The following is a 20,239-nucleotide window of genomic DNA, read 5'->3' as shown; positions in this document are numbered from 1 at the left end:
ATCCTCACCAAACTGCCAAGAGTGGTCATCTCTGGGGAAGGGAATGAAATTGAGGTTGGGTTCGGGTTTGAATGGAGATTTCATTTTTCTTCCCACCATACATCCCTGAATTGTTTGAATTTTTTTTTTTTTTGCAAGTATGCCCTCTTTTGGTAATCTGAAATCATCAATAGACTTTTCAAAGGATTCAAAATTGTACAAACGTAGTTGCATACGGTGGAAGCCTAAAAGATACAACGCAAAAGAAAAAACACGCGCCAAAGTAGTCATGGCATCATAATTGGCGGGGTGGGGGGGGCGGGCGGGGGTTGTGTCAAGAAAGTAGCTTCTAAACTGAGATTAGGAGGAGGAAGAGAGAGCGTGTTGGATATAGATATAGCAAGAAGAGCGTTCAGTTGGGAAGAAATTTTTTGAGCCTATAGAAGAGAAGGAGATCATTACAAGAACCAAAAATGCTTTAAGCTGTGTGGATTGGAGAATGGAAGGAAGGACAGATGAGAGGAAGACGACCAGAGGCTGGAGAGGTGACCCTAGTCGTCTGTGTTAAGGGTTGCAAGCAGGGGAGTGCGCTGATGTGCTCCAAGTTCGGGGGAGAAAATCCCTCTGGGACCGTGGAGGGGAGGGCGCGTGCGGAGGCTGCCGCCGGGATGCGGGGAGGAGATGTCGGTGGACGGAGCCGGGCACTACTGGGAGGACAGAGGCTGGTCTGCGCGATCGTCGGGACTTGGCGACAGGAACCGGAGCTGAGGGAAATGCAGGGGCCAAGGCCGACTCCCACTTCCCCACGTGGCGGCCCGTTAGGTAGCTGGCTAAGCCGGCGCGCGTCGGGCCGCGTGGGCGAGAGCTACCTGCGGGGCACCCGTTCAAAGGGGCGCCGGGGCTGGGGTGGGTGGGGGGGCGTCCAGAGAGACGTCGGTGCTGACGCGGGAGGTGGAGTCCGTCCCGCCCGTCACCACTGCCCGGGCTCTCCCGGCCCGCAGGCCAGAGCGGGCCCCAAAGCCGGAGCGACACAGCGGGTGCCCCCGCAGCCAGGGAGCACCCGGAGCAGCGTGCTCGAGTCCCGGTGGGGGCCCACCCGCACTCCGCCGCCCGCAGACCGGGCCCGGCCGGGAGAGGAGCCGCCGCGCGCCCCGGAACCTTCGGCCGCCGCCGCCCGCATTCGCCGCGGGACCCGTCGGAGGAACCCGTTCTCTGTTGCTAAGGGGCGGCCCCGGAAGTGACGCGCCCCGGGTTTGTTGACAGCGGAGGCGGCGGCGGCTGCAGGCTCCGAGCCTCAGGAGCCGGATCGGGGGAGGGGCCGGGCCCCGGAGCCAGCACCCGGCGGCCCTCAGCCCCGCCCGCAGCCCTAAGGGCAAGGTAACGGCCACGGGATCCCCCCTCTCCGGCGCGACCCCCTCCCGCGCGGGGCTCCAGTCCCCGGGATCCCAAGCTCCGCCCCGCCGACCCCGGTCTCCCGCAGACCCCGGCCCTGGCCTGGCGAGATCCCCTGTCTCCCGGGCGCTCTGGCCCCAGATTCCCCCGGGTCACATCCCCGGCTTTCCTTGCAGAGGAAGCAAGCATCCCGTCGGCTCCCGGTGCCGAGGGTATTTATCTGCGTCCTCCCCCTTTCCCTTCTGCCTCAGGCGCCCGGGCATCACCGCTGCAACCTCTTGCACAGGTCCATTTCGGCCAGTGGTGGGAGGGCTCCTTTCTCTGCCCCTGCTGCCAGGTTTGGGAAACGTGCCTTTAAAACTGAGCTCCCTTCCTCCGGAAAGAAAATGACGCCCTGTCGGATGCCCCTACAAAATGGGGGATCGATCTAGGGCCAAAAGGGCCAGCCTCTGCCCCTCCTACCTGTTGGATGAGCTTAAGTTCCTCCAAAGCAATGCTTAAAAGCTCAGGGACGGCTTGGATTCTGGAACGGGTCCCAAAAGGGATGACAAGGTGCAGGAAATCCAACAGGATGAGAAAGGGATGGGCTGGGGTTGCAAACCCGAGGGCCAAGGGAGCCTGGTAGGTGAGTTGAAAGTGAAACTCACTGCTGGCCACTATAGTTCTGTGGGTGGAAATTGACTTGGCTGCCCTTTGGCCCAGGGAGTCCAAGATTTCCAGTCTGTGCCTGTGCCTGTCAAGGCGCTTGGTTTTTAAGGGAGGAAGGGAGGCCTGATGCCTCCACAGGGAAAAACACCCCCTTTGATCTTTTCCACAGAATGTTTCTCTTCAGGGTTCAAAATTGTTAGAATGAGCTTTGAAGACAGCTTGGAAAAGAGTAACAGGAGACTATGCTTAGAGCAGGAGGTGGTTGCCAGTGGTGAGGGGTCTCTGTTTCAGTTCATTGCTTCATTGAGAAAATAAGAAACATATAATATGTAGGATGTCATGGAGAAAAATAAATCAGGAAGGGCCCTGGCAAGGGCCAGAGAGTGGGGTCACCTTTGTGGAGATGTTGATTAGAGAAGATCTCTAATAAGGTGATATCTGAGCAAAGTCCTGAAGGGAGGAAGGGAGCAAGCCGTGCATCTGTCTACAGGCAGAGCATTCAACAGCAAGTGAAAAGGTCCTGAGGTAGTATACTTGATGATTTTTAAGAAACAACAAGAGGACAATAAGACTGGAGCAGAGTGAAGGAGGGGAAGAGTGGGAACCAGGTAATGGTGGGGAGAATGTCAGGGGCTGTCCCTGTGATGCAGGGTCCCAGAGTATCTAAAGGAGCACCTTTCAGATCTGTACAAACATGGTAGTCAGAGAAAATATAGATTTGTTTTAGATGACAAATAGCCATTATGCTCTGGCCTGGCGTTTTAAGTACTCTTTTTCCATCTTTGAGATGACCGTTGATGGAATTAATATAAGAAGGACAGCCATAGAGCACTGTAGTTAAATCAGGTCATGCAGCTGCTTCCTGGTTGTGAGAACTTGGGTGAGGGACCACCTCAGTGTCCTCATTTGTAAAATAGGGTTGTTGGGCTTAATGAGACATCAAGCACTGAAGTGCTTAGCGCGCTGTTTAGCACGGATTAAGTACTTGGTCTCTAACAGTTGTGATGATGGCAGTGGCCATGATGAGGAACTGTTTGCATGTGTCTACCTCAAAGCCTTTCTTTTTAGCACCAGCTGGTGGTGCCACCAGCTCTGGCTGCCTCCCTGAGCTAGTCGAATTTTGGAGAACAGTGGGGGTGGGGGGAGACACAGTGGACACTTCCTGTCACCCCTCAGTAGAAACAATGCTTGCATATCCTACAGAGAAGATGGCAGCTTGGTCTTGGCTTTTCTGGACGGCACTAGAAGGTGGTAGGGGCTTTTAAAAAAGAGCCCAGCAAATCCCCATTCTACCACATAAAATAGACAAAATGATAGTGTTGATGGAAATGTGACATGAAGACAGGTTGGGAAGGGCGATCCCTGTTGCCCTCAGACACGCGGTTGGGTTGTGTGTGGCTGATCTGCTGGTGGAGAGTGTTAATCCGAGAAGTACCCAGCAGAGGCTGAGACTTTGCAGCCTGCCTTATAGGGAGCGGAACAATGGTTGATCTCCCTCCTCACCCTTCAAGCCTGGACTATATCATCAGGCCTGGGTCATAAGCTGAACAGGGTAACTGGGCCAGATGATTTAAAAATGAGAAGTCAGAGCGCTTGGATGCTGAGAGCCAGCCTATTCGAGCAGCTGTTGTGGCTGGAACCTAGGACCAGCTACCTGGGGACCTGGATTCAAGCCCCAGCTCTGCGGCCAGCTCACTGTGTGAACTCAGGGGGGCGAGTTCCGTCCCCTGTCTGGGCCTCGGCTTTCCTAGCTGTATACTAACTGTGAAGTCTGTTGAAAGGATGAGATGAGACTCAGGTCGTGAAAGCATTTGGCGTACTCTAAAGCTCTCTACAGAGGCAAAGAACGGTTCTTGCTATGACTAGAGCCGTCAGTACCTCAGCTGTTCTCGACTCCTGAAATGCCACTTCAGGGACCCCTGTTGAGTCATCTGTTTTGGGACCGACGTTCTTTATCTGGCTCAATCACTAAAGCTGATTTACCACCTGCCAAAATGAACAGAAGGCTCTCCAGGCATGATTCCTAGGAGATCCCTCCTAGGTGATTGCTCACCACCTTCTTGACATTATTTCATGGCATCTGCTCAGCAACCCCACAAGGCAGGTGCTGTTCGCAGCACGTTGACCGATAAGGACCCTGATGAATACTGAGGCCGGTAAATATCGCTTGGGGATCTCACGCAGCTGAGGCTCCTTCATTTGCAGCCAGCCAGCCATACAGTCACTGTGTCATGGAGACGCCATGGATCACACAAGGTCCCCACCAAGAAGCTTCGAGTCGTGTGGCCAAAATGATATTTGCTCATAGCACAGTGAACCAGCGATAACAGCTCATCTGTGCTCGGTGCCTAAGGACATGCAGAGTTTTAAGGAGTCAGTGAAGCCTCATTGGCAGAAACAAGATCTGAGGTAGGGGGGAAATAGTTCCTGCCCATAGCGTCATGGGAAAGAGAGCCAGGCACTTGCTGGGGGACCTTGGGCAGGTCCTCACACATCTTTGAACCACGGTTTATTCATCTGGAAAACAAAATAATATGTTCCTCCTAGGTTCTTTGTGCCTTCAGCGAGAGCACGCATGGAAAGCTCGGCACTCTGGGTCTGGACCTAACACATACATGTCTGTGTGTTGCTAGGTACAGATAGACCCTTGGACCTATACATAATCCGTGGCAGAGTACTTCACCACTCCTCAGCTGCTTATCTATAAGTCGTGGATTCTAGTAACTCCTGCTTCGTGTGGTTGCTGAGGGAATTAAATGACCTAACGGATATCGAGTAGAGCTCTTGGAATATGGTACTCAGGATAGGTGTGAGTGCAAGCTTGGAACCCAGGTATTCCCCAAGGCCCCTCTGCCTCCAGGTGGCTCCAGTGAGCGGGAGGTGCATCCCTCCCTCATGACATTTCTGCATCTTCTTAACATCACCCAGTCTGCGGGTTAGGCTGGGCAGGCAGCAACCCGTTGGGATGCTTTCTGCCCCTGGCCTGCACCCTGGCCCCTGGGAGACCCTGGCACTTGCCCTGACTCTCCTCGTAGCAGCTTCCCACCCCCAATATCTGGCCTGGGATCTGCTCCCTCCTGGAAGGCTTCCAGCTTCTGTAAATAGGGCATTTGTTTGGATTTCCCCCCCCAGCTCTTGGGTTAATATTTCACAGGGTGGGCGTTGCTCCAAGGCCCAAGCTTCTGGATCCCCCAGCCTCTCCATCAGCCAAGTGTCAGGTCGCCGGTGGGGTCCCATGCTCCTTCTGGACCACAGTTCCTCTTCCTCCCCACGCTGCATGGACAGAAGACCCAATGGTGTGGTGAGATGCACGGGTTTGGTTTAGGACCGCGTCCCCTGTCGTCCGTTGTGTGATTTCAGGCAAGCCTCAGTGTCTTCATCAGCAAACGGGGTAGCAGTCAGTAATCAGTACCTCAGCTGCTGTAGTGAGGTCAGGGCAAAGGCAAACCTTTATTCTGACGCGTGCCGGGCACAGACTGGCACAGAGGATCCGGGAGCCTGCAGGCAGACCGGGTTCCCATCCTCCATGAGCTCACGGGCTGTGGGAAGGGTGTTCGGCAACTGTTACACAAATGTCAACTAGCTTCAAGTACCGGATCCTAGGGAATGTGTGGTTTGTTGGTTAAATAAGGAACTATATGCAGTAAAGTGTGAGGGGCTCAGCACCCCACCTGGAAGCAGCACTGCTTCTGTTTTCTGCCTTCTCTCCTCTGCTCTCCGCTGCCCGCCCCCCTGTCCCCCATGTCAGAGCTCAGGATGGATCCAGTGTAAAGAACCTGCGAGAGAAGGGATGGAGGAAGACACAGGGTTCTTCTGACTGGGCGGCGTGCTCTCAGAATCAGAGTTCCCTCTGTCCCCAGTGGCCAGAATCCCAGATGGCTGGTGCTTGCTTCAGGAGTGAGGAGCCCTCGGGGGTGGGCGTGGGGAGGGTAGAGATGGCAACTGCATGGGGGCACAGTGGCAGGGCGCCCCAGGCCTCTCGGCCTCCGTGCCAAGATGAGGACGGCCCCTTCCTCCTCCAGCTCACCCCAGCCCCAAGCAGCAGGGTCCCACTGCCAAAGGGTGATTAGCAGATGGTACCATCTGTCTGGTTTGTCTGTGGGTGACCTTAGTGGCTGAAAGGGTGGTGTTTCTTCTACCTGGGGAGCAGGGTCAGGGCCTGGTGGGTACCTGGGTAACTGGGCTCAGCCAAGAAGAAAAGGCAAAACCCCTGGCCGCGCTCTCTCGTTCAGAGCGGTGAGGGTTCCTCTCTGGCCTCTGGGGCCTCCCGCTGTCCTGGCACAGTGGACAGGGAGGATGCAAGGGTCTGCCTTGTCCCCCAGGCTCCTGCCACGTCTGCCACAACCTACAAGTCCCTCTCGTCCCTTCCACAGGCCCGTGTTGAAACCCTGCAATGTATCAGGCCCACACAGGGTATTCAACACTTCCTTTGTTCAGCAAATTGTTGTGGTATTGGGCCTGTGGCATCAGCGTCCCATACCCTCTGGCCTTTCAGCCTGGGCACATCTATTCCTTCTTCCTGGAATGCCTTGCCCTTCTCTGCCCACCACCAGAGTTAACTATGACTCATCTTTCAGGTTGCAGCTGAAATATCACTTCCAAGGAAGTCTGCCCATGACTCCCCAGTCCAGGGCGGGTCCCCTGGCATAGGCACCGAGAGCCCCAGGTACCTCCTTCTCCTCCAGAACACCGGTCCCGGTGACAGAGCATGGGGCTTGTGTGTTTCTTAGGTGTATGTCCATCTCCCTCGGAGTGAGTTTGCTCCATAAGGACGAGGACCTTGTCTGGTTTGGCTCACCCCCGAATCCACAGTGCTCAGTAGACAGCTCCTGAGTGGATAAAGAGGTGACCTGGGCTCCGCACACGGACGCCGCCGCACAGACAGCCCGGTTCCTGTCCTCATGGAACTGGCCATCTGGCAAGGAAGCCCGATCACTAAACCAGCATTAGTTCAAAGTGTTAGTTGTTACGATGGGGCCATGGGCGCACAGGGTGGGAGCACCCTGGCAGGTCAGAGAAGGCTTCCCAGAGGAAGCGATGTTGATTCTAAGGCCTGAGATATACGAGCTGTACGGGGAGTAGCTAGTGAAGGGGTGTTCGAAGGTGGTGTGGGCTGTCACGTGCGTGGGCAGGGATGCTTCCTGGAGGAGGGACACGGATGTGTTTTGGGGGCGGGAGTCGTATTTAGAATAAAAAGTGGGATAATTCACGTAATTGGGATGCTCCCAGTTGAAAGAAAACAGACTGAGCAAAGGTCTGAAGGTGACCCTGTGCTTAGGGCCTCTTGCCAGTACCGCGAAGGAGGCCAGGCTGGCTGCCGTAGGGGCCAGTGGGCACCGAGTGGGCCAGAAGGCTGGCTGTGGTTCAGCAGGCCTTGAGTGACCGCTTGAAGAGATGGGACTCCGGTTTCTAGCGGGGTGCGCCTCCCTGCCAGCAGTGCTCCCCGGGCTCCTGTGGCCCAGGGAAGATCTGGACGCGAATGAAGGTAAAGGAAGGCCGTGCTCAGTGCCCAGGCAGCCTGTTTATTGTGCCTTCCGTCAAGAGTGGCACACAGCCAGTGGGGACAGCTGGCACCACAGGCCTTGTGGCAGGAGACCCAGGCTTGAGGAGCACAGGCCTGGAACTGGGCAGGAGCAGACCCTGCTCTGTGGGGGACCAGGGCAGGTGAGGCAGGAGAAGGAGATGATGATGGTGGTGGTGATAATCGTAATTGTAATAATAGTTGCTCTTTGTTGAGCAGTTACCACGGACTGGGTGCCAGGCTAAGTTCTTCCGGTATTCCATGTTATCCTCACATGGTGCTCCTGGTTTTAGAGAAGAAACCGAGGCACAGAGAGGTGAGGACACTTGCCCAAGTTCACCTGCTCTTAAGTGGCAGGGCTGGAACTGGAAGCTGGGTGGGCCTGACTCCCGAGCTCTCAGACCACTGCACTGATTAAGTGGTGGTGCCAGAACTTAGACCTTGTGATTCCAGAGGGGACAGGGCTCTGCCCGCCCCCACCCCCCGCCGGATTTCTAGAGCAGCCCCGAAGGCTCAGATATGGACGTGGGGGTTCCAGGAAGCCAGGGGCAGTGCTGGGACCCGAACTCCTTCAGAGGTCTCCAAGGGGTAGTATGATGGAGTCCGAGAGACCAGGTTCAAATCCCACGTTGGACAGAGTAGCCTCCCTGAGCTTGAGTTTTCTCATCTGCAAGATGGGATCATAAGCAACATTTCTTGTATACTCAGTCTCATCAGGCCTGAGACCAAGGATTTTCCCATCATCTCATTTACTCCAGCAGCCCTGTGAAGTGGGGATTATTATCCCTATTTTCCGATGAGGAAACTGAGGTCCAGAGAGGTTAAGTAATTTACAGTGAATTGTAGAACCGGGTTGAAACATGGATCTATCTGACGACAGAGCCTGCACTTAAAAAACCAACCAAACAAACAAACAAAAACCCGACGACAACCTATGGAAGTATAACGTAGCTAGGGAAAGGCCTGGAAAGCATGCGTGGACAGTTGGATAAATGTCCACAAGCGGACATACCTGTTCCTGAGGCCCCCCTGTCACTTTCTAATCACTGCCTCTCTGCAAAGGGAATCGCTACCCTGACTTCTAACACCATGGATTCCTTTTGCCTATCCCCGCCCCCCCCCCCCATATAGACTCTGGTAGGAAGATGGTTGGGATTAATTCCTGACTTTCCTGGGTTCTATAAATGGTCGATTGTTTTCTATCTTGTTCATTCAATTTGAATGTGAAGGTTCAGTTTTTATCGTCTCTCAGCCACTTGTAGCTGAGGAACTTCCCTCTCAGAGCAGCACCTAACTGACCCCAGTCCCCTCTGAACATGGACCCCTTTTGGTGTCCAGGCCATTTTCTTAACTTTTATTGAATTCTACATTTTTAAAAATCACACACCATGGTATACAGTTCCCGAATATTCCCAAAGTGAGCACTCCTGTGTATCCAGCACTCAGATGCGGGACTAGAAGCTTCTCAGCACCCACCCAAATGCCCAAAGTAACCTCAGTCCTGCCTTCTGCCACCACAGATCAGATTGTTCTGGTTCTTTAACTTAATGGAGTAAAACATGAATGGATTCATTCGGTATGTAATATACTATGTGCTCTTTTGTGTCTGACTCCATTCACTAAACTCGAGAAGTTCATCCAAGCTATTGTGTTAACAATAGTTTGTACCTTCTTGTTGCACTTAATATTTCATTGATGAGTGTACCGTACTTATTCATTCTAATGTCAGGGACGTTCAGATTCTTTTCTGGTTTTGGCTATTCTGAGTAATGCTGCTGTGAGCATTCTGGTCTGTGTCTTTGGGGGACATGCATATGTGCATCTCTGCTGGGTGTGTGCCTAGCTGTGGCATTGCTGAACATTGAACATGTGTGCATATGCAGCTTTAGTAGATAGTGTCGCACAGTATTCCGTTACACTGTCAGTTCGCACCAATTTATGCTCCCACCCGCAGCGTGGGTGACATCCCATTGTTCCGTCTTCACCACAGCACAAGCTTGGTATTGCCTGGGTTGTTTCCAGTTGAGCCATTCTGGTGGGTGGGAAATGGTATCTCATTGTGGTTTTACGGACACTAATGAAGCTGAGCCCTTTTCCGTGTGTCCATATATTCTCTATGGTTTATGAAATGCCTGTTCAAGTCTTTTGCCCATTTTTTAGTTGGGTGCTATGTCCTTTTTAAAACAATTTGCGGGGGGGGGTTGCCTGAGTGGTTCAGTCAGTTAAGTGTGTGACTCTTGATTTCAGTTCAGGTCGTGATCTCGAGGTTGGGAGATCAAGCCCTGTGTGGGGCTCCATGCTCAGTGGGGAGTCTGCTGGGGATCCTCCTCTCCCTCCACCCCTCACCCTGCTCGCTTGCATATGTGCAGCCATGCGTGCACTCTCTCTCTCTCTCTCTCTCTCAAATAAATAAATAAATCTTTTTTTAAAAATCAACTTGGGAGCACCTGACTGGCTCAGTCAGTGTAGCATATGGCTCTTGATCTCAGGGATGTGAGTTCGAGCCCCACACTGGGTGTAGAAATTGCCAAAATATGTATGTATGTATTTATTTATTTATTTATCTGTTTATCTATCTATCTATCTATCTATTTATTTGAGAGAGAGAGAGAGCACAAGTGGGGAGTAGCAGAGGAAGAGGGAGAAGCAGGCTCCCCGCTGAGCCGGGAGCCCAGTGTGGGGCTCAATCCCAGGACCCGTGATCCTGACCCGAGCTGAAGGCAATGTCTTAACCGACTGAACCACCCAGTTCAAGATTGCTAAATTAAAAAAAAAAAAAAGGTTTGTAGAAGGTGTTTATATATTCTGAATATGAGTCATTAGTTGGATATATTATTAGAAATATTTTCTAGTCTGTGACTTGTCCTTTCTCTTTCTTAATGATTTCTTTTGATGAATGATGTGCATTTTAAGGCAGTACAATTTTTTTTCTTTATGGTTTCTGGGTGGGTTTTTTTTTTTTTTTTTGTGACCTGTTTAAGAAATGATTCCCTACTCTAAAAGTCACAAGATGGACTCCTGTGTTTTCTTCTAGAAACCTCGTTGTTTCACCCTTCACATACAGGTCTGTGGCCCATCTTCGATTAATTTTTGTGTATATATGAATAGAAGTTTCTTCACTTCAATGCAGATTGGTTTATCATATTTCCCTTATGAGTCTTTTTAAAGGAATCTTTACCTAGTTCAGGCATGAAGATAGTAGGAGACTTTAGGGTTGGTGGTTTGTTTTTTTTCCTAAGTTTTTTAGTAATCTGTACTCGGGACCCCAAGATCAAGAGTCACATCCTCCACCAACTGAGCCAGCCAGGTGCCCCGACTTTATTTATTTATTTATTTATTTATTTATTTATTTCAGTAGGCTCTACGCCCAAGGTGGGGCTCGAACTCACAACCCCGAGATCAAGCACTGCATGCTCTTCTGACTGAGCCAGCCGGGCACCCTCCGACTTTAGTTTTTTAATAACGGTTTTATTGAGCTACAGTTCCTATACCATACAGTATACCTATTTAACATAGATGATTCAGTGGTTTTTAGTATATTCAGAGTTGTGTGACTCGCCATCATCAATTTTAGAACATTTTTATCACCCCAGAAGAAACCCCGTACCTATTAGCAGTCACTCCCCATTCCTCACAACCCCGCAGCTCTTGGGCCACCACTGATCTACTTCTGTCTCTATAGGTTTCCTGTTCTCACTAGACATTACATATCAACGGGACCCTACAATATCTGGCCTTTTGTGTCTGGTTTCTCTCGCTTAGCAGAGTGTTTTCAAGGTCTGTCCGTGTCGTAGCACGTGTCAATACCTCATTCCCTTTACGGCTGAATAATATTCCATTGTATGGGAGACGATTTTTGTTTATCCACGCATCAGTTGATGGAAAGTAGTTTCCACTTCCTGGCTATTATGAATAATATCGCTGTGAACATGAATGTGCCATTTTTATGTGGACACATTTTCGTTTCTCTTGGGAGGAGCCTTCATTCTTGATCATATACAATGAGATTCAGTGACAGCCTGTCTAGAAAGCCTTGGCACAAACTGAGTGTTCACATGATGACAGCTATTTATGGGTTAGGTTACATAGTAAGGGACACCCCTGTGTCGCTGTTAAGGAAAGCCCCCGTTATCCTCACCCAAGCATGGAGTCCCCAGCACATGCATGTCTGCCCACAGTTACTGTGAAGGCATAGAAATGCTTGGACAAGGCCCCGTGCCCTTTGCAGGTCAAATCACACCTAGCAGGGAAGGAATCAGGAGCCCTAGGGCATGTTTCTGCTAAGCTGCTAATTTGAGTGTGACATCCTAGGGCCTCAGTTTCCCTACTCAGAGAGTGAGCATAGGGTAGCCGGTGGTTGTGGCTCTTACGTGTGGCTCACTTAGCTTCTTCCTGTTCCCCAGGCTGTGGTTCTGCCAATGATCCTGTGAGTGCTGGGGAGTCTCCGCTGCCCCTAGGGGCCCCTGTCCCGGATTGGTCCACCCACCCGCCCCCAGCATGGCGTCCGACACCCCCGAGTCCCTGATGGCCCTCTGCACCGACTTCTGCCTGCGCAACCTGGATGGCACGTTGGGCTACCTGCTGGACAAGGAGACGCTGCGGCTGCATCCAGACATCTTCCTGCCCAGCGAGATCTGCGACCGGCTCGTCAATGAGTGAGCAGGCGAGGGGCTGGGGCACGGGTGTGAGTCTTACGCACAGCATGAGCACGTACGGAGGCTCTGGGGCCATCGTGTGCACCATGTGGGGATGTGGCTATGAATACACATGTGTGAGGGGGTGTGCACACACTTGGGTATCTGTGGGTGCAGGAGAACACTGGTATATTCATAACCATGAAGTTACATACGTGCACGTTGGTATGTGTGTGGAGGGGTGTGCATGTGAAGGAAGGGGTGTATATACACACAGGGGCTTCTGCAGCACGGGGTATGTCTGAGTGTGTAGCTGTAAGTGTGCACTACATCTGTGAGAGGGTATAGAAACCTGCATATAGGGTTGCCTGGGTGGCTCAGTCATTAAGCGTCTGCCTTTGGCTCAGGGCGTGATCCTGCGGTCCTGGGATCGAGCCCCGCATCGGGCTCCTCTGCTGGGAGACTGCTTCTTCCTCTCCCACTCCCCCTGCTTGTGTTCCCTCTCTCGCTGGCTGTCTCTCTCTCTGTCAAATAAGTAAAATCTTTAAGAAAAAAAAAAAAGAGAGAGAGAAAAGAAAGAAAGAAACCTGTATACAGGGGCGCCCGGGTGGCTCAGTCAGTTAAGGTCTGCCTTCAGCTCAGGTCATGATCCTGGGGTCCTGGGATCGAGCCCCGCATCGGGCTCCCTGCTTAGCAGGGAGTCTGCTTCTCCCTCTGCCTCTGCCCCTCCCCCACTGCCCTACGCGCGCTCTCTCTCTCTCTCAAAACAATAAAGAAAATCTTAAAAAAAAAAAGAAACCTACATATGAACGAAGGAGTTCTGGCTGTTGTGCGTGTGTGTGTATGCGCATACCTGTGCCTACAAACACGTGTCTGTGTGTGCACATGGACACACACATGTTTACGTGCTGGTACACAAATAATGGATCTGTGACCAGGAATCGAATCATTCGGAAAATCTTTATGTGGGCCCTCCTGGGGCCTCCCCACTCTCAGAGGCTCCTGGCCATAGGATATGCATTCACTCACCTCAGGGAGTTCAGTCTAGATGCCCAGAAGGGAAATTGTTAGACCAAACAGTTGCATATAAAAATGGGAACTTGTCGGGACCTGTGGGGCGCTTCGCTGGCTTAGTCAATGGACCGTGCAACCCTTGATCTTGGGGTTGAGTTTGAACTCCATGTTGGGTGTGGAGATTATTTAAAAATAAATTCTTCAAAAAAAATTTTTTTTAAGATATGTTATTTATTTATTTATTTGAGAGATAAGAGAGAGCACGGGCGGGCAGGAGGGCCAGAGGGAGAGGGAGAAGCAGGCTCCGAGCCGAGCAGGGAGCCTCATGTGGGGCTTGATCCCAGGACCCTGGGATCATGATCTGAGCCGAAGGCAGATGCTTAACCAACTGAGCCACCCAGGTGCCTCAAAATCTTTTTTTTAAAGATGTATTTATTTATTTGAGAGAGAGAGAGTGCAAGTGGGAGGGGCAGAGGGAGAGGGAGAGAGGAAATCCCAAGCAGACTCCCCACTGAGTCAAACACGGGGCTCCATCTCAGGACCCTGAGATCATGCCCTAAGCCGAAGTCAGGAGTCAGCCGCTCAGTGGACTGAGGCACCCAGGTGCCCCTAAAAATAAAATCTTTATAAAGTAAAATAAAATTGGGGGCCCCTGGGTGGCTCAGTCCGTTGAGCGGCTAACTCTTGATTTTGGCTCAGGTCGTGATCTCAGGGCGGGAGATCAAACCCCACATTGGACTCTACGCTCAGCAGGGAGTCTGCTTCTCTCTCTCCCTCTGTCCCCGCCCCTGCTTGCTCGCTCGCTCTCTCCAATAAATAAATAAATCTTAAAACCATAAATAAATAAAATCTGAAAAAAAGAAAAGAAGAACGAGTGGGAACTTGCATGTGTCCTGAGGACAGAGCCCGACTTGTGATCATGTTCTGAGCACTTAACGCGGGTCAGGCACTTGCCCGGATGCTTTGTGGACCCGAGTCATGTCCATTTTACAGAGGAAGAAACCAGAGTCCGGGGAAGTTCCATTACTCGTGTGAAGTTGCCCAAGTAGTGAGCAGCCAAGCCAGGATTTAGAGTCCAGGGTGTTTGACTCCCGAGCCTTTTCCACCAGACCAGGATTCTTGTATCAACTGGCATCTGAAACGGGGTTTTATTGAGTGCTTGCCCTTACCCAGCTGGGAATGTTAAACCCCTTGGCTTAATCTTCCTGTTGGAAAGGGTCCTGGGAGGGGCTCGATCAAGGAACAGAAGCTGGCTTAAAGATGAGGAGTGTGGACGTGTGTGGTTGTTATAGGGGTGCACGGTTTCGGGAGGGAGAGTTTGGGATTTGCTATTGATTAGAGGCCCTTTCATCACCTTTGCTCTCCTAGGGCCTGGGGCCACCTTCATCTCACCTGCAGGGCGGTCAGGATCCAAGCAGGTGCTGTTAGAAAGAGGGGCAGGGGATGGAGGAGATGGAAGTTGCTGACGGGTGGTGAGGGAAGGTTTCAGGGACAGGAGGGCTGGTGCTGAGCCTTGAGGGACGACGAGGGTCCCCGGGCCCTTCCCACTAGCCAGGCTTTTCTCCCTCCCAGGTACGTGGAGCTGGTCAACGCCGCCTGCAACTTTGAGCCACACGAGAGCTTCTTCAGCCTTTTCTCGGACCCCCGCAGCACCCGCCTCACCCGGATCCATCTCCGCGAGGACTTGGTGCAGGACCAGGACCTGGAGGCCATCCGCAAGCAGGTGAGACCTGCGTCGCCAGCCAGCGGGGACAGCCATGGGGAGGCCGGCCGGAGAGGGCCAGTGAGTCGGGGGCCTGGTGCTCGCCTCCAGCACAAGAGTCCAGCGCGCCCCCGCCTTGCACACGTCCCTCCCCAAGCCCACGTGTGGTCTGGGGTCCGGCCTGGGGGTGGCCGGAGGTGGGGGTGGGTGGGCTGTGGTGATGACGGGGCTGTGCCTGCTACCAGGACCTGGTGGAGCTGTACCTGACCAACTGCGAGAAGCTGTCTGCCAAGAGTCTGCAAACACTGCGGAGTTTCAGCCACACCCTGGTGTCCTTGAGCCTCTTCGGCTGCGCAAACATTTTCTACGAGGAGGAGAACCCAGGGGGCTGTGAAGACGAGTGCCTCGTCAACCCCACCTGCCAGGTGCTGGTCAAGGACTTTACGTTCGAGGGCTTTAGCCGCCTACGCTTCCTCAACTTGGGCCGCATGATCGACGGGGTCCCTGTGGAGTCCCTGCTACGGCCACTCAACTCCCTGGCTGCCTTGGACCTCTCGGGCATCCAGACGAGCGACGCGGCCTTCCTAACCCAGTGGAAAGACAGCCTGGTGTCCCTTGTGCTCTACAACATGGACCTGTCAGACGACCACATCCGGGTCATCGTCCAGCTGCACAAGCTGCGGTGAGCTGCTGGCCCAGAGCTCACCAGGGTAGGGGTGGGGAGGTACGGGTTGGCAGTCCCAGGAGGTCCGTGAGTCCCTGGCCGGGCAGTAGTGGGTTTAGAAGAGACAGTCCCCTTCCTTAAGCCCAGTGTTTTGGCTGCATCCGGGCTGTTCAGGGCCTTGGGGTGCCAGCAGGCTCTTCCCCAGAATGCCCTGGAGCAGTTGTGGCAGGGATGGGCCCCTCCCCTGCCATGGACTGAAGGAGCAGGGGTCTCTGAGGCAGCCCCAACCCGTGTCCAGCTCCTGACCTGTGGCCCCCACTCCAATCTCCAGACACCTGGACATCTCCCGAGACCGTCTCTCCAGCTACTACAAGTTCAAGCTGACTCGCAAGGTGCTGAGCCTCTTTGTGCAAAAGCTGGGGAACCTGATGTCCCTGGACATCTCTGGCCACATGATCCTGGAGAACTGCAGCATCTCCAAGATGGACGAGGAGGCAGGGCAGACTAGGTGGGGACCCACCTGCCATGGTTGCCAGCAGGGTGTCATTCAACAAGCATTTGCCGAGCCAAGTCCTGTCCTGGGTGCTAGAGATAAAGAAACGAACCAGGCCCTGCCCTCTTGAGTCCGTACGAGCTAGTGGGGACAGAGGAGTCATTATTAGGACTGTGGCAGGGGAGGCAGAGGGCTGTGGGGTTGCCCTGAGGATCAGGAAGGAGGAAGGAGGAATGGCATCCAAGCTATCCTGAAAGCTCCTTCTGAGTTTGCCAGAGGAAAGGTGTTCTAGCAGAAGGAACAGCATATGCAAAGGCTGGAAGGTGCAAGCTTGAGGAGTGACCGGGAAATTAGGACACTCAGCCTGGCTAGAGACGGGTGGTGGTGGTGGTAGGATGGGCCAGCAGTGTCCGCCATGCATTAGGTATCACAGCAGGCAGGATGCTTCCTGGCTTGGCTGGTTGAGAGATCTGATTCAAACCCATCCAGCTATAACTGGCTATAAGCCCTATCCCCAGCCATACGTTCACGGGGTTGGGTTGATGGGCATGTCCCTTCGTGATTGTTGGTAGGACTTTACATAAACGTGACAAGTTCTCACTAGAAGGGCACATAGTATTTTCCAAAGATGGTTACAACAGTATCTCCCATCCCACATGTTGTACAGTGTGACCTTGCCACCTTTCCATCAAGAGGTGGGGGGGGTCTATGTCCCAAAAGATGAGGCAGGAAGGCCTAGTAGAGGGCCCTGAGGAAATGCCTAGCCACCCCCAGGGAGAAGCCCTCCTGAACCCAGGGCAGCCCCAGTCCATAGGCCACTGACCCCGACACCCTGTTCCCCCAGCATTGAGCCTTCCAAGAGCAGCATCATGCCTTTCCGGGCCCTGAAGAGGCCACTGCAGTTCCTTGGGCTCTTCGAGACCTCCCTGTGCCGCCTCACACACATTCCCGCCTACAAAGTGAGAGAGGGAGTCAGGGAGGGGGGCGAATAGGGAGCCCGGGGACGGGGAAGGGGGCGGGCTGGGGGCCCCAAGGTGTCTGCCCTGGGGCTAGAGATGGAGCTGGGATCTGGGGACTTCTGGGTGGTTCTGAGTCTGTTCCATTCCCAGGTCAGTGGTGACAAAAATGAGGAGCAGGTGCTGAATGCCATAGAGGCCTACACGGAGCACAGGCCTGAGATTACCTCACGGGCCATCAACCTGCTTTTTGACATCGCACGCATCGAGCGCTGCAACCAGCTTCTTCGGGCCTTGAAGGTCGGCCTCAACCCCGGGGGTCCCCAGCCGGCAGGTGCTGGACTCGGTTGAAGCATGTCCCCCGAGCCCCCGTCCCTCCTCATCCCCAGGACACTAGCGGTCCTACCCCCGAACCCCAGGCCTGACTTGTCCCAGCGCTGGCCTTATCCCAGACCCCTGGTGCTGTCCAGTGTCTGCCCCCCGCCCTCGCTTCCGCTCTCAGAGAACAGGCTTGGGGTAAGCCGGACCCCAGAGGACCCGTCCAAGCCCCCCTGGCAGAGCCCTAGGCCTGGTCTTGCACGACTTGAACAGGACTTGCCAACCCAGGCCTACGCTGTCTTCCTACAGCTGGTCATCACGGCCCTCAAGTGCCACAAGTATGACAAGAACATTCAAGTGACGGGCAGCGCCGCGCTCTTCTACCTGACCAACTCCGAGTACCGCGCGGAGCAGAGCGTCCGGCTGCGCCGACAGGTCATCCAGGTGGTGCTGAATGGCATGGAGTCCTACCAGGAGGTGACGGTGAGCCCCTGCCCGCGACGGCCCTGCATGCTCAGGCCCAGCCCCTCCTCTCCCTGTGCATCCTGTGTCCCAGCCTCGCCCACCTGGCCCCTCAGGGGGCCGTGCTTATTCGCACCCTTTTCCGCCTGGCTCTGTACTGCACGCCCCCCGCCCCCCCTGCTGCCGCCCGTCTTACCCACAGCATCCCTCCCAGACTCTGGGACCTGGTATTCAGGACCCTGTAGCCCGGCTCCACCTGACCAGCCCATCCCCCATGCCACCCTCCCCACCCAGGGACCCTGTTCTCCTGCCTCTGGGCCTCTGCTCATGCTGACTCCTCAGCCCTTCTGCCCAGGAACGCTCTGCTGGTCGGGGGGCAGGGAGATTGTTTTCCAATAGCTGCTTTTATTATGAAAGTAAAATTTTGACCTTAGAAAAATTATAATTACGGATATAAAGTTAAAAAGAAACCACCCGTAATCCTACCACTCAGAGATAAGCCGCTGTTGATGGTGGATACCTGTCCTTCTGGATTTCACCTGTGCATGTTTATTTAGTAGATGGGGTCATCCTGCACTTACTTACTCTTTGCGTAACGTGGATTTTTATCTCAGCAGCGTCTTATGAACGTGAACATCTTCCAGATCAACAAACGTTTTTACAACAGAACTTTTTTTTTTTTTTTAAGATTTTATTTATTTATTCGACAGAGATAGAGACAGCCAGCGAGAGAGGGAACACAAGCAGGGGGAGTGGGAGAGGAAGCAGCAGGCTCATAGCGAAGGAGCCTGATGTGGGGCTCGATCCCATAATGCCGGGATCACGCCCTGAGCCGAAGGCAGACGCTTAACCGCTGTGCCACCCAGGCGCCCCTACAACAGAACTTTTAAAATAATGTTTCTTTTCTGATTACAAAAGTAAGACATCTAATGCCTAGAAAACAAATTCAAGCACCATTGACCCTTAAACCACATGGGTTTCAACTGTGCTGGTCCACTTAAATGCAGCTTTTTTTTTTTTTTTTAAGATTTTATTTATTTATTTGAGAGAAAGAGAGAGAGAAAGGGTGGGGGGAGGGGCAGAGGAAGAGGGACAAGCAGACTCCATGCTGAGCACAGAGCCCAGTGGAGGGCTCGGTCCCACGACTCTGAGATCATGACCTGAGCTGAAATCAAGAGTCAGATGCTCAACTGACTGAGCCACTCAGGCACCCCTTTTTTAAAAAACAGAGTGATTGGTTTATTTGAGAGAGAGTGAGATCAAGTAGGAGCAGGGGGAGGGGGAGAGGGGGAGAGTGAGAGAATCTTAGGCAGGCTCCGTGCTGGGCACGGAGCCTGATGTGGGCCTTGATCTCACAACCCTGAGACTAAATCAACCTTGATCTCACAACCTGAGCCAAATCAAGGGTCAGACACTTAACCGACTGAGCCACCCAGGCACGACTAGATGCAGATTTTATTTGACAAATACAGTGTGCACTGTCACTGTATTTTCTCTTCTCCCTGGTTCCCTTACATTTTCTTTGCTCCAGCTTACTTTATCGTAAGACTACAATATGTAACACATATAATGAGCAAAGTGTGTCGATTGCCTATCGATGTTATCAGTAAGGGTCCCTTCCAGTCAACAGTAGGCTGTTAGTGGTGAAGTTCTGGGGGAGTCAGAAATTATACGTGGATTTTCAGCTGCACGGCAGCAGGTGGGGAGGAGGTCGGCACCCCTAACCCTCAGGTTGTTCAAGGGTCAACCATAATATGAAAATGTGTTCAGGCGTTTGGGTGGCTCAGTCAGTTAAGCATCTGCCTTTGGCTCAGGTTGTGATCCCAGGGTCCTGGGATCGAGTCCCCCATCAGGTTCCCTGCTCAGTGGGGAGCCTGCTTCTCCCTCTGCCTGCTGCTCCCCCTGCTTGTGCCGTTTCTCCATCCGTCAAATAAATAAATAAAATCTTTGAAAAAAGAAAGAAAATGTGTTAACTACAGAGTGAAAGTTGTTCCCAGTCCAGCTGTCCTCCCCCTCGCAGCTGGGCTTCACCGTCGTTTTATAGCTGCTGGTGTCAGCACAGTGTTCAGCGTCCTCATCCAGGGAAGGCCACTCTGGAGCCGACCGTGCGCCCGAGCTGGGAGGCAGTGGCCAAGCCCTGTCCCCACAGAGTAGCCCAGGCTGCCCCACAGGCGCAGGCCGCAGTCACTGAGTCAGCCCCCATGGTGAACACATAGGTGACTTTTTTCTTGTTTGCTATTTCAAATAAGGCTTTGCTGACTCTACTCAATTGATTATCCTTATAATGCGTGACTAAAAGTGGCATTGCCGGGGCATTGAATGTGTAGGTGTATTTTTAAAGCACTTGGGATGTATTCTCGAATTATCCTCCAGAAAGGCTACGGTAGAGATACAGTCTCTGCAGGGATGAGAAGGCCTGCTTTCCCACTGCCTCCCAACTCCAGACTTTAGAGCAA

The 20,239-nt window shown here is 53.1% G+C and overlaps 1 protein-coding gene across 6 annotated transcripts in view; it reads left to right on the top strand.

The window, feature by feature from the left end:
• The first annotated feature begins 200 nt into the window (after nt 1–200).
• The window catches only part of ZER1 (zyg-11 related cell cycle regulator), a 30,527-nt gene continuing 10,488 nt past the window's right edge, over nt 201–20,239 (top strand). For 3 of the 6 annotated variants that reach the window (XM_040632014.1, XM_040632013.1, XM_040632009.1), the window contains exons 1-8: nt 1,225–1,356; nt 11,944–12,195; nt 14,761–14,911; nt 15,136–15,572; nt 15,886–16,062; nt 16,892–17,006; nt 17,157–17,303; nt 17,631–17,804. In XM_040632014.1, coding sequence (XP_040487948.1) covers nt 12,038–12,195; nt 14,761–14,911; nt 15,136–15,572; nt 15,886–16,062; nt 16,892–17,006; nt 17,157–17,303; nt 17,631–17,804 — 1,359 coding nt within the window. In that variant the 5' untranslated portion in view covers nt 1,225–1,356; nt 11,944–12,037. Of the gene's footprint in view, nt 525–1,224; nt 1,357–11,943; nt 12,196–14,760; nt 14,912–15,135; nt 15,573–15,885; nt 16,063–16,891; nt 17,007–17,156; nt 17,304–17,630; nt 17,805–20,239 lie in introns of those variants that run through there. The other 3 variants (XM_040632015.1, XM_040632012.1, XM_040632010.1) reach the window with 2 other exon arrangements.

Source organism: Ursus maritimus, unplaced genomic scaffold (assembly GCF_017311325.1).
Source record: "Ursus maritimus isolate PB19 unplaced genomic scaffold, ASM1731132v1 scaffold_17, whole genome shotgun sequence".
Classification (NCBI taxonomy): domain Eukaryota; kingdom Metazoa; phylum Chordata; class Mammalia; order Carnivora; family Ursidae; genus Ursus; species Ursus maritimus.
The sequence above is the reverse complement of the archived record's forward strand: the minus strand, read 5'-3'. Positions and strand labels throughout refer to the sequence as shown.